Source organism: Mauremys mutica, chromosome 18 (assembly GCF_020497125.1).
Source record: "Mauremys mutica isolate MM-2020 ecotype Southern chromosome 18, ASM2049712v1, whole genome shotgun sequence".
Classification (NCBI taxonomy): Eukaryota; Metazoa; Chordata; order Testudines; family Geoemydidae; genus Mauremys; species Mauremys mutica.
The window spans coordinates 8,365,929-8,379,186 of NC_059089.1; the positions used below are offsets into that span (position 1 = coordinate 8,365,929).

The following is a 13,258-nucleotide window of genomic DNA, read 5'->3' on the forward strand; positions in this document are numbered from 1 at the left end:
TGTTGTTTGACACAGCAGGCGCCGGGATGATGTCTAATGGCTGGGGGTGGACGCAGGTTATTCCTGGTACTTGGAGGGAAACTGAGGCCGGGGCTGGCGGCGGTGAGCCCTCCGCCCCTCTCCTGCAGGGTGCGGCTCCCTGCCAGGCGCGGGTGGGGTGGGCAGGGCAGCCAGTGCCCCAGGAGCGCGCCCCGTCCGCCTGCCCCCGGGGATGTGGCTGCCCTGGGGCCAGGCCGCCCGCTGTCACGGCCCGGGCCGCCCGAACTACGTTTCCCACAGGCCCTTGCGCGGGAAAGCGGCTTCCCCGGTGCGTCCCCGGGGCCGTGCGGAGGCGGGCGCCCGGCCTGGCTGCGGAGCGGGCCCAGGTGAGTGCCGTGGCGGGGGCGGGGGGCGTGGAGCCCCGCGGGGCCCCCGCGATGCCTCGCTGGGTTCCGGGGGGCGGCCGGCACGTTTGGAGGGGCCGTGGATGGGCCCGGCCCGGGGAGTCAGCAGAGCTGGGGAGCTCTGCCACTGACCTACGGGGTGACATCAGGCCCGTCACGCTGCCGTTCCGTGCCTCAGTTTCCCCACCTGCCCCCGGCCAGGACTCAGGCCGCTGTTCAAAGTGCTGCAAATGGCCGGGGGCTCAGGACCTCCTGTCTAAGGCAGCCCGCACCTCCCACTGAGGTCAAACTCCCCCTGGCTGGAAAGACCTTGTGTCACTTCACAAGAGTAAAGATGGTGGCCACTTTTCCCATATTCCTGCCAATGTGTTACATTTTGCCTGTCTAAATTAATCCTCCTCCTTCTCCCCACCCCCGCACTTTCAGTGGGGTATGAGAGTTTTGCCTTTCTGCCCCAGTGTTGCTGTGAACAGTAGTTGCTGTGTTTCACCCCAGAGGCAGCTACACTGCTGTATAATGTGGGCTCTAAACGTATGGACCAGATATCTCTTAACAGCTCAGCTGGTGGCCTTGCCTGCTGTAGGGAGACAGGGAACCAGTCTGCCCTTCAGAGCTAGGTTAGCATGCTGCAAGAATTACGCACACCAGTTACAACCCCCTGGGGCTTTCTCTCACAAGAAACAGGCCCAAAGCCCTTTTCCCTGGATAGGCAAATAAACTGTAAGCATAAGAAGAGTGATTAATGGATTCTAAAGCCAACAGGATCCATTGTGACCCAGTCTAGGGGTATCAGCCAAATCACCCATGCTGTTAAAGTTGTGGGCCAGCAGTGAAAATGTCACTTCAAAAGGTAAACTTTGCAGCTCCATCTGGGGCAGAACATTCCCTGTTACTATTGCCTTTACATGCAATGTGTATGCTTTTTTATGTAAATGCCTCCTATGCAACCTCCTGTTCTCTGCTCAGTAATGTGCCTCGGCCCTCTCCAAGCCAGCCCAATGTGTCCAGCACTCACAGTACTGCAACTTTCGAAGTAGAATTACTTGAAAAAACAATTCTCTTTAAAGCAATAGACAACCAGACTACTCAGGTCCAAAGCCCTGCACGCTTACTGCCCAAAGCTAAGAAGGGCACGTTGTACCCATTAGGAGCTGCTGTTTAAAATCCTCCTGAGATATTATTGGAGTAAAAAGAGTATCATCATCATCATCATCATGAGACATCATCTGTTTTTTCCCCACAAATACAGAACTGAAATATTTATTAAACCCTTCTGACTTTTCTGCATTATTACTGATACTTCTACCATTTACATCTACTAATGGACCAATACCATTGTTAGGATTTTTTTTGTTCCTAATATACTTAAAAATTTCCTTCTTATTGTCCTTAACTCTGCTGGCCATAGATTTCTCCGTGTGTCCCTTTGCTTCCCTTAGCAGTTTCCTACAGTTCCTAGCTTCTCATTTATATTCAATACAGTGCTATCCATTTCCCCCTTCTTCCATTTGTTGGCTTTTTGTGCATTCAGTAAAGTGTCTTGACCAATGCCCAGTTGTCATTCACATTTTTCTGATTAAATTCTTCCTCCCAGCTGATTTGTCTCAATTGTTTTCAAGTTTGTGAAACTCGTCCTTTTAAAGCACTAAGTATATATATTGCCATTTTGAACTTTCACACGTTTAAAATGTGATCAGGTCATGATCGCTTGCATCTAAGCTACCATTAATTTTTAGTTCCAAAGATAGGCTCTGAGTCACCTTGGGGAAAGTAAAGGCAGCCCAAGGCAGAAGGCGTTGTTCTGAGACAGAGCTGGCTGGCTGCTGGAGCTGTGTTTTTGGGGTAGGGTGTGTGCATTAATAATGGTGGGTGGGGTGACTGCCAACTCAAGCTGCTGAGATCCTGAGCTGACCTCCTTTTAAATCTGCCTTCCAGGAAACCTGCAGCTCATTCCTCTTGTCCTTTGAGCCTGGTCTCCCTTCCTCTCACCCCCAGTCCTGAGAATGGCTCCCCTTTTCTGAGGTTTTGCTTCACCAAGGGCAGCCCAAACTTTACAGGCTTCTGTCCCTGTAAGAGATGGGGCACTGTCTCCCCGTGTCCTTTGCCACACCTCTCCCACTGACCCCTCCCCAACTCCACACTCATTGGCAAGAAAGGTGCTACTGTCCCTTCAGGGAGCTGCCTGCTCCCCATTGTCTGCTGCAGCCCAGCCCCAGACCAGCAGGCCCAGCTCCCAGGCAGCCTCTTCTCTGGGCCTTGGTACCAGCAGCCGTTTCTCCCCCAGGTTCCTTACTGCCCTGGCCATGGCCCTCCATCCCCCATACCGCCTACGCTCTTGCTAGGATCTCTCACCACCAGTGCTGCCAGCCTGAAGAGAGAGAAAATCCTGCGATGTTCTGGATGACTGGATTGTGTTGTAGGATTGGGCTGCCCTGCCCACCCCGAGGGTGAGGGGCTGTCCGTGCTGCCACGCTCCCAGCTGGGTTGGGTGAGGGGATTTTGGCTCGTGCTGCAGGAGCTCTCGCCCCACATCTTCCCATCCCTGCCCAGCAATTAATCCTGCCCCAATCTCTGCTCCCCCTGGTCTCTTCACCCCCTCTCCCAGGCCTGGGGGGGTGCAGAGGGGTCCCCTCTACCCCTTCCAGGCTGGGGAGTGGCTCCAGGGGTGCAGCTCCCCACTCACTCAGGTGGGGGACGGGGGAGGACACCCCAGTGGCTTTGGTTTGCCGAGGGGAGGGGGAGAGAGAGCGCTCCACCTGCACCAGCTCTGATCAACTGCCCACCCCTTTGGGCGGAATAACCAATCAGAAGGCTCGAATTGGCCCGAGAACATGGCACGAGCTGGCCCTGCTGCTCTAGGCCTCACCCAGCCAAGGCCGGGCAGCGATGTGCTCCCCTGTGCAGGGCCGATGGGCGGGGGGGTGGGGGGAAGCCGGTACAGGGGCCCACCGGTCCGGAATGGGGCCCGGCTTCATGGGCCCTGTTAGCCAGTCTGCCCGTGTTGGGGGTCTGAAAAAAAATTTTTCACCGGGGCCTGAACCCGCTCTCGGCAGCCCTGCCCCTGTGCCTGCGGGGCCCTAGAGACGCCTCACTGCTCCCTCCAAGAGCCTCCCGGCAGTAGCCCCTAGGCGCCGTGGCCGGGGGCCTGGCGTCCATGCCAGCTCTCCAGCCTCGCCCCAGGAGAAGGACTCTGGGTAGTGAGTGTGTAGGTGTTCAATGCAGGGCTCAGATTCCTGGAGCAGGGGAAGAAGCTGGCTGCAGTGAGGCCTGGGCCCTGGAGGGCTCTGGCACTTTCTTCCTGGCCTTTTGCTGCGTTTGTGGGCCTCAGCCTGGCCTCAGCCCTCCAATTTCAAGTGTGTTTTCAAGCTGCTGGCTCTGCTCCTCCTTCCCCATCCCTGGCCTAGGCACCTGGGCAGGCTGGGCCCTGGGGCCAGGGGCAGCACTGGAGGAAGATATTGCATGAGGCTGTCTGTTGTTTAAGGTGCTGCTGGTTTCACCGAGATGCCTGTAACTCTTGGAGGCTGAGTGGGCTGTTTGGCCAAAGGGCAGAGGCCCTCTCCATCATGCAGGAGAATGACCAGACTCCGCTCTCACAGGGTAGGGGATTGATTTTACTCAGACCTGCTCTCAGTGACATGCATGGATCGACTCCAGCTCATACATCTTCCCTGACTCCTTACGCTTCATAGTGATATGTGCCCATAAGAGCCCCTGGAGCCTGGGGATCTGATGCTGTCCCACCAATGGCATTAAGCTTTGGGCTCACGCAAGGATGGTGAAGCACCACGAAAGGGTGTGGGGGCTGTAGATATGACACTTGAACAGCAATCCCTGATGCTCCCCTTAGAGCTTCCTGGGGAAAGGCCAGGTGTTCTCATGCTCCTGTGAATTCCCTTCTCCCTCCCCTGGGACCCAGGCCCCCAGTCCTGGGGAGGGCCTGGGCTCTGTGCAAGGTTAGAAATGGGAAATGTGATGTGCTGCGTTCTGGGTCCCTGTGGGACACAGTACATCTCCCAACAGATGGCTGACTTTCCCTGACGTCTCCAGGCGTTTTCCCCTCCATTCAGGCTGCATGTCTCCTCCAGCACAGGATTTGGAGTTTGTAACCTGCTGCCTGTTTTCTTTCCCCTGAGCAGGATTTGTGATCTCCTGGATGGAGCAAGAGGAAGAGCTGCAGGTCCTGGATCCCCAGGACTTGGAGAAAACAGAGATCCCAAGGTTCACAGGTGAGGGCTAACAGCTACATCAACTCAGGAACCATCGGTGCGTGAACCCAAAAGCTGGAAAGCCAAGAAGAGCTGAGCTGTCACTTTCCTGCCCCATCTCACCAGTCTCTTGTGCAAGGGCTGAAGCCCACTTAGCCACCTTCCTACCATGGGGCTTTTCTGCTTGGTTAGACATTGTGATCAGCCTGAAATTAGAGAATCACAAATGAAAGCCCCATTTAGTGGCAGGTCTGGTTGCGGCAACCCAGTGCTCACCCATGCGAAACTTCAAAAGCACAGAAACAAGAGGTTAAGGGCAGAATCTGCTGCATTCCTGGCCATCGTCCCATCACATACGGTGCTCTCTGGACATCCCCTCCCAAACTCTGTGCAAGGCTCTTCCCTTTCCACCTCCAGTAGATACCTCAGAGCAGCACTTCCCCCAGCTTCGTCCAACTCCCGCTTTACCACGCAGCTTTCACTCCGATCCTGGTACTAAGAAACCTTCACACCATCCTATGGGTAACGCTGTGGTGCCTGAACACTGCCCAGGTTGTATGAAAGCGCGAGTTGGATGGCGAAGGGGGACGTGCTGCTTTGCAGTGTCTGGTAGAGGTGGATGGGAGCGCTGGACAGTGCTGCTGACAGTCCTGTAGTGAGCCTGAGTCAAAGACAGGGAGCACTGTAGTTTATTAGCCCCTTAATGTTGGGAACAGGAAAGAGACGTCAGTCTTCCTGTTTGTTCCTATCAGAGATGTCATGATTTTGGTTGGAAGGCAGCTCTGCCCTCTGCAGGGGTTGGGAGGACAGGTCCTCCGACAGCGCAGAAAACCAGGTGTGTATTCTTCACCAAGTGAGCAGCACCCCATTGGAAGCAAAAGGCTGGATGGCTTCTGGCAGGAGTCAGTCTTGCGAAGAAAGTGGGGGGCGAGGAAGGGAACAGCCAGCTGGCCCCCTCCCCCTGAGCAGGATTTTCAGGGGAAGGGGTTTTCATGCTGCATCTCCTGGGTTGACCATCTTCTGGCAAAAACCTCCATACTCGGCAGTGCTGCCATGAGGAGAGAAGGAGATTCTCCAGTCCCCCATCTGGCCTCAGCAGTCCCCTTCGCTCAGCCTGATTCACTTTCTCTTGGCCTTCCCCTGCATCCATTAATGATGGTCCCCCTGTTGACCCCCACAGCCGCCTCCTCCCCAGATGATGGGAAAACCTCTGTGCGTCTGGTCTGCTTCTGCTGCTTGTTCTCTGGGAAGGGAGGGGCTCTCCTTGGCCTCTGGGGCAGGGATCCAGCAGTGCTAGTTGACTGGCCTTAAGTATCAGAGGGGTCGCCGTGTTAGTCTGGATCTGTAAAAGCAGCAAAGAATCCTGTGGCACCTTATAGACTAACAGACGTATTGGAGCGTGAGCTTTCATGGCGGAATCCCCACTTCGGCACATGTGTCCAATGAGGTGGGTATGGCACTTGTGTCCATGGCACTTGTGTCCCCACTTCGGCACATGTGTCCAATGAGGTGGGTATGGCACTTGTGTCCATGGCACTTGTGTCCCCACTTCGGCACATGTGTCCAATGAGGTGGGTATGGCACTTGTGTCCATGGCACTTGTGTCCCCACTTCGGCACATGTGTCCAATGAGGTGGGTATGGCACTTGTGTCCATGGCACTTGTGTCCCCACTTCGGCACATGTGTCCAATGAGGTGGGTATTCACCCACGAAAGCTCATGCTCCAATATGTCTGTTAGTCTATAAGGTGCCACAGGACTCTTTGCTGCCTTGACTGGCCTTGGCATTGCAGCTCAGTGTGAGCATAGCAGGTGTCTCACATTTAGTTATTATAGGCAGTGACCTATAGTTAAGGTTACCTGACACTTCTCATTATAAGACCCTGTTTTCAGTGGCTTATGACTTTAAATTTAGCAAACTGTTTGGGTTGAAATTTCCCATTCCGTGTGTCTGCCTCAGCCTGGTTTTTGTTTGTTTGTTTGTTTTTAATTTTCAGGTAAAATGGTCTGCCATTTTCGAGAGCAAGATTAGGGGGAAATAATGGTTTTGTCCATGTTAAAAAAAACCAAGAAACCTTACAAGCATTTCACTGAGACACTGTAGCACCTTCTTGCATTGGGGCAGGGACTTGAAATTTGGCAGGGGGTCGCCCTGAGGTCAGGGTGTACCTTTTGCTGTTACCATGGGAAAATACCCACATTTGGCCAAGTTACAAACCTCTGAACAATTTCAGTTCACGCTCTCAGGAGAGACTTAGTCGAAATTCTCCAAAGATTCCATTTGCGCTGAGCATGCTGCAGCCCCCATAGCGTGTGTGCGTGTGACCGGAGGGCGCATCCACCTCCCACAGAGCGCAGGGCCTGCTCAGGACGGTCACTCCTGGGGCAGCCAGGGCTGAGAGCAGGGACCTGTCTCTCCTGTGCTCTCCATGCTCCCCCGCTGGGTCCAGGCAGAGGGGAGGGGAGGAAGGAGCAGCCTGGCTGGAATGTGGGGTGGGGGGAGATTAAGGGTGGGGGAAGGGAGGAAGAGGGGAGGGATGACGGGGGGTGAAGGGAGGAAGAGGGGACGTATGGAAGGGAGGGAGAGAAGCTGGGGTGGGGGAGGTAGGGGAGTGGGTAAGAACAGTGGTTGAAGGGCAGGGGCTTGGGTTGGGGGAGGGTAGCCATGGCAGAAGGGGTGGGTATAGGAGCAGAGTGGGGGGCCAGGACAGGAGCTGGGGGGGGACAGAGACCGTTTGAGGGGACTGAGGCAGCAGGATCTGTGAGCACTATAGCACCCCCAGGAGCCCCGAGTCTCGTCCCAGTCTCGGTTTTCACAGGACCCCTGCCTGTCAGAGCACAGATGGACAGTCCTGTCCCTGCCTCTCAGTTCCTGTGTGATGGGCACTCAGATAAACCAGCATTTTCATAGGTAGCCACTGTGTGTTCCTCATGTGCTGGGTGCCCAATTGAGACACCTGGGCTGGGCTGTAGACGTGCTGAGCTCCCCCAGCTGCAGCGGATGTGATGGGAGCTCTGCCATGAACACACAGGGCAGTAACTTGCTGAGTGCTCTGAAAAGTCAGACCCTCGACATCCCAAATCGGGCACCCGCAGTGAGCTGACATTGACACCTGTGGGCTCCGTTCCCCTCACCTCAGAGCTAGTGCTGCGCCACCATCCATCACTTAAGGCAGCGCTAGAAATCAGTGGACGTTTGGAGCCTAACTGCCCTTAAGGACTGGGCCTAAGCTGCTGCCACGAGAGCGAGCTAGAGAAGCTAGTGAAGAAATGAATCATTCTGTATTCGGGGCAGGGTTTGGACGGGGTCTAGTAGCACTGACCGGTGAGGGCAAGAAGAAATACAGAAGTACCTGTTCTCTGAGCACCGTCTGTCCCAGACACTGAATGAGGCAGGGTCCTGTGGAAAAAATAGCATGTGGTCATGTAATGAAAGACTCTCCCCTAATTCATATCCCCAGGGCGCAGGGTAAGGATGCAGAGCAACCTTAATTCTGGCATTTCCTAACGTCTGCGGGTTTGACTCTGCAACCGTAATGTTTTGTTCATGTAATTCAGACGTATTTATAAACCCTTTCCAGGTGCCCTGTCCCGTTCATTAGAACACATGCTGCACAATACAGTATAAAGAGCAGCTCGTTCCAGGGCTGATTGGGGACAGTAAATAAACCTCTGGCCCCAAAAGCCTGGACTGTAGATGGGCGTTGCAGGCTAACAAATCCAGGTTCTGGGGGGTCCCAGAGAGAGCAAGGTCCAGCACTGCGGGAGGCCATCCCAGCGCTGCCATCAGCCCTTCCTCCTCATCCATCTTGAAGGGCTCCCCCCGCAGTGCCTGTGTGGCTCTGAGGCTGCTTAGGGCTTTATACGGTAACACCATCACCTCCGATTCCAGCTGGAAGCCTGGTGGAGCAGAATTCACGAGAGATGGGCTAGTGCTTCTCAGGGGTGGAGGCTGCCAGGAGAGGCAAGGGGAGGGCAAATAGAGGACATCCCTAGGAGTGCTGTAATATCTGGGGCACGTGTCTCAGCTGGATGGGAAGCGGGTGTGTAATTGGGCACAGGAAGGCAGCTTGCCTTGTGAGGCGTGGGCACTTCATGGAGCAGAGGAGCATGCACTGGGGGCAGGGATCTCAGGACTGAGCAAACATTGGGGCAGACACTCCTAGCCTGGAATGAGCCTGCTCCAGAAGGAAAGTGAAAGGGGCTTGGTGTTGAATGTCTCTTCAACCCAGAGCTAATCCGAGCTCTCCCCAAGTCCTGAGCAGGCTCGGGGATCATTCTCATCCTTGCTCTGGTTGTTAAGACAGGATGTTGGCCTGTGCTCTGTCTTGGGAGGGTGTACAAATCACCTGCTGGTTTTCAGTCTTCTACACTAGGAAGTTGCTGTGTTTTAACTTTAGGAGTGAAAACCCGTTTAGTGACACTGGTTCAAACTCCCGTGTGTGGACGCTCTGATTTTGCTTTGAGTGACTTACAACTTATGCCCAGTTGACTTAAGCTACGCTGAAATAAGCACATTCACACAGCCCTTGGCACAGGCTTGACCAAATAGATTTTAGATCATATCTCAAGTTAAACAGGTGCCACTCTGTAGACAAGGCCTCAAACAGGGGCTGAACCCCCAGGCCTGTGTCTGCATGCCTCCCCCCCCTCCCCCTGTTACCTTGGCACATGGGCTGAGTCATGGCCAGATTCTCTTTGTTCCAGCAGTAAATGGGGTTTTGGGTGACAATGTGGTGGAGACACCTGATCCTGAGGAAACTGATCTGCATGGGACACTGCTAGGGGGAGCCAGCGGGGCCCTTCTCCAGAGTCCCAAGCGTGACTGCAAGGTGGGCTGGGAATGGCAAGGCCCTGCAAGCCAACCCATCCCCGGTGAAGGAGCTACAGGGGATCACTACGATGCTGCTGCCCAGCCAAGAGCCTCCACAGGGGATAAGCCCTATAAATGCAGCGAGTGTGGGAAGGGCTTCAGCCAGAGCTCTGACCTCATCCGGCACCTGCGCACCCACACCGGCGAGCGCCCCTACAAGTGCCCCGAGTGCGGCAGGGGCTTCAGTGACAGCTCCACCCTGCTCAAGCACCATCGCGTGCACACGGGCGAGCGCCCCTACAAGTGCACGGAGTGTGGCAAGGGCTTCATCCTCAGCTCCTACCTCATCCAGCACCAGCGGGTGCACAGCAGGGAGAAAGCCCACGAGTGCGCTAGCTGTGGGCGATGCTTCGGCCAGAGCTCGGAGCTGGCGCAGCACCAGCGCGCCCACCTGGGCGAGCGCCCCTACAAGTGCAGCGAGTGTGGGAAGGGCTTCAGCCAGAGCTCTGACCTCATCCGGCACCAGCGCACCCACACCGGCGAGCGCCCCTACAAGTGCCCGGACTGCAGCAAGGGTTTTAGCGACAGCTCCACCCTCATCAAGCACCAGCGCACACACACCGGCGAGCGCCCCTACAAGTGCACGGCCTGCGGCCGGGGCTTCAGCGAGAGCTCCACCCTCATCAAGCACCAGCGCACGCACACAGGCGAGCGCCCCTACCTGTGCACCGAGTGCGGCAAGAGCTTCAGCCTCAGCTCCACGCTCTTCAAGCACCAGCGCACGCACACGGGCGAGCGGCCCTACCTGTGCACGGAGTGCGGCAAGAGCTTCAGCCTCAGCTCCAACCTCCTGCAGCACCAGCGCACGCATGCGGGCGAGCGCCCCTTTGCCTGCACCCAGTGCGGCAAGCGCTTCACGCAGAGCTCCAACCTGCTGCAGCACCAGCGCACCCACACCGGGGAGCGCCCCTACCAGTGCACCCAGTGCGGCCGCCACTTCAGCCTCAGCTCCAACCTCATCCAGCACCAGCGCACCCACTTGGGCGAGCGCCCCTACGCCTGTGCCCAGTGCGGCAAGCGCTTCGGCCTCAGCTCCAACCTGCTGCAGCACCAGCGCACCCACACCGGGGAGCGCCCCTTTGCCTGCGCCCAGTGCGGCAAGCGCTTCGGCGACAGCTCCACCCTGAGCAAGCACCGCCGCACCCACGTGGGGCAGTGCCCCTTTGCCAGTGCACGGTGCACTGAGGGTTTTGGGGACAGTGCCACGCTCCTGCAGCACCCGCACACCCACCAGCATGAGCAGCCCTACCAGTGCACCCAGTGCAGCAAAGCCTTCAGCCGGAGCGCCGGCCTGGCCCAGCACCAGCACACCCACAAAGACTGGCCCCTCTGTGCCATCGCGCCCTGCCCCTAACCTTGGCCACCAGGCCCCAGGGAGGGAAATATCTCCCGAGGCCCTGCAGCCCTCCGGCAGCGCCATAGCAGCATGGGACGAACGGCGAGCTCAAGCAGCCCGCCTTGGGCTCAGTGTCCCAGCGACTGTCCCCGGGGGCTGTGTGCCCGTGGGCTGGCATGCACTGATCACCTGCAGGCTACCAGCCGTGCACTCCCGGAAGCTGTGCAGGAGCAGAGGGACGTTCAGACTTCAGCTGTAAGAGAGGCCCGACGTGCAGCAGCACATCCTGCTCCATATGTCAGTGCCCCAACCAGACACATCCCACTGGGAAATTGGGTAAGAACCTGTTTGAACGCTCTGGGTCTCAAAGTTCCACTCATGCACAAACATTGGCATTGGCTTACGAGAGAATGGACAGAGATCACCTAGTGGAATGGAGCGTGCGGGGTGAGACTCATTCCCACTGCCCAGCAATAACAGGAGAAAACTAAGAAAAAGAAAATCTCGGCCAAGTACTGAGGGAAAACTTCCACCAGTGAGATCCGTGAGGCTGGCGCCCCATCTCTTGAGTTATTTAAAACTGACCTGGATAAAAAGAGCTTTCCTTAAAAGTCACACACAAAATTGTATCTAAGTGCGGGGAAGGAATTGAGCCAATCCCACACGGCGCGACTCAGGATGGCAGCTGCTGTCCAGCTCCAGTGTGAAACCGTTATAGGGTCAGCAGAGTCGGGAGAGACTATTGGCCAGTGGCGGGTTTGGTAAGAATTGGAAAGGAGAGGACCTGCTCAGTGCATGTGCAGGCAGTGAGGTGACACGACGTGGGCTGGGGGTTTCTGACCCGGAAGTAAAAATGTGTTCTCTTTATTCTCATTCTCTTTCTGTGTCCTTCCCAGACAGTGTGTGGTTCTGTGTGAGATGTTTCTGTGAGGTCTGAGGTAGAGCTGTTATGTGCATGCAGTAAAGAGACTTGATACATTTTAAAGCACGGAGCTGATTTTCATTCCCCCCACCCCAAGCACCTGGGAATCCTTTCTATCATCTCCATCATTTATATTCCCTGAGAGCCCCCAAGTATGCCAGGTATATATGTCAGACGTGGAAGAAAACAGGCCCCTTCCCCAGCGAGTTCAGAAGACAGCTCTGTACCAACCCCCAGAGCAGACGCCCGCCCTTCGGACCCTGCTGGGACACCAGTATTTCTGGGAGTTGCTGGAGGAGGTGGCGGTGAGAGTAAGCAGGCCATTCAAAGGATCCCTGCTGCTCCAGCAGAATCTGTGATCAGCCAGTGGAAGTTTAACACTCCCTGGGAGTGGCTGAGTAGCTGGATTAGGACAGGCAATAGCAGCTGGGAGTGTGCACTAATGGAAATGGAAACAGCCCAGTGGGTGAAAGGTCCCTGTATGCAGTGCAGGGGCAGGGAGCCTCCCCAGAGGCCATGCACCAGGAGGGAGCTGTCAGGACTGGCTTTGGGGAGTGGAAGCTGGTAGGTGAACCTACCCCCGGAACCCCCCAGATTCCTGATCATTACTAGAATGTAATCATGTCACTTCTTATAGATGGTAAAAAAAAATTGGTCCATTCTGTAAGTAAAGGGATGGGATATTTAGTAGCACCAAGTAATTCCATGTGATGTAATTGAATGATTTATTCTATGATAGAAATGTCTAAGTAAATCAGTTACTTAGAAAACACAAACCTAATATAACTGATGTGAATTACTGAATAGCCTTCAAATAGACAAGTCACAAGTAACCTTAAATCATTTATTAAAGTGCAACCAATTAATAGTTCAGTTGACACGATACTACCATAAAATGACCTCCCCGAGCCAATATACGTGCTGGAGGTCTCATGCAGCCAGTAGTAAAACGGTGCTGGAGTTTCTAAAAATTGTAGCACAATTTCTAACACAAGGTAGGTCTATTTTGGATCTCATAATGATAGATAAAAATGAGTTGATTACTGGACTTGGAAGTTGGTGGCTGTCTAGGAACCAGTGATCATGACCTGATTACATTCACTATGAGAAACACTGAGGAAAATTAGACAGAAAAATGTGAATTAAAATCGGGAATTCTTTAAGAAGAATTTGTTGAATGGCCAGAAGCCCCTCAGTTTCACAATCAATAAGGACAATTTGGGTAAAGTCAAGAAAAGAGGTGAAGGGAGGGATAGCTCGGTGGTTTGAGCGTTGGCCTGCTACACCCAGAGTTGTGAGCTCAATCCTTAAGGGGACCATTTGGGGAACTGGGGCAAAAAAAAAAATCTGAGGATTGGTCCGGCATTGAGCAGGGGGCTGGACTTAGATACCTTCTGAGGTCCCTTCCAGCCCTGAGATTCTATGTATTATTCCTGGGGGCATTCTGTGCACAATATTTTAAAATTTCTGCAAATTTTATTTGTCAGAATAACACTATATAATCAGGCCAGTTTCAATTATTTTGGTAATTTATTTGAA

The 13,258-nt window shown here is 54.8% G+C and overlaps 1 protein-coding gene across 2 annotated transcripts; it reads left to right on the top strand.

Moving 5' to 3' along the window:
• Positions 1–296: 296 nt before the first annotated feature.
• LOC123352475 (zinc finger protein 436-like) lies at positions 297–12,302 on the top strand. Of its 2 annotated transcripts, none has more exons than XM_044992660.1 (4): positions 297–365; positions 3,865–3,980; positions 4,520–4,609; positions 9,296–12,302. In XM_044992660.1, exons 2-4 carry the CDS (start codon positions 3,947–3,949, stop codon positions 10,813–10,815), a joined length of 1,644 nt encoding a protein of 547 aa, XP_044848595.1. In that variant the 5' UTR covers positions 297–365; positions 3,865–3,946; the 3' UTR covers positions 10,816–12,302. The 2 variants fall into 2 exon arrangements, with proteins under 2 accessions (XP_044848595.1, XP_044848597.1); XM_044992662.1 differs by having other exon boundaries at positions 9,299–12,302.
• Positions 12,303–13,258: the final 956 nt, after the last annotated feature.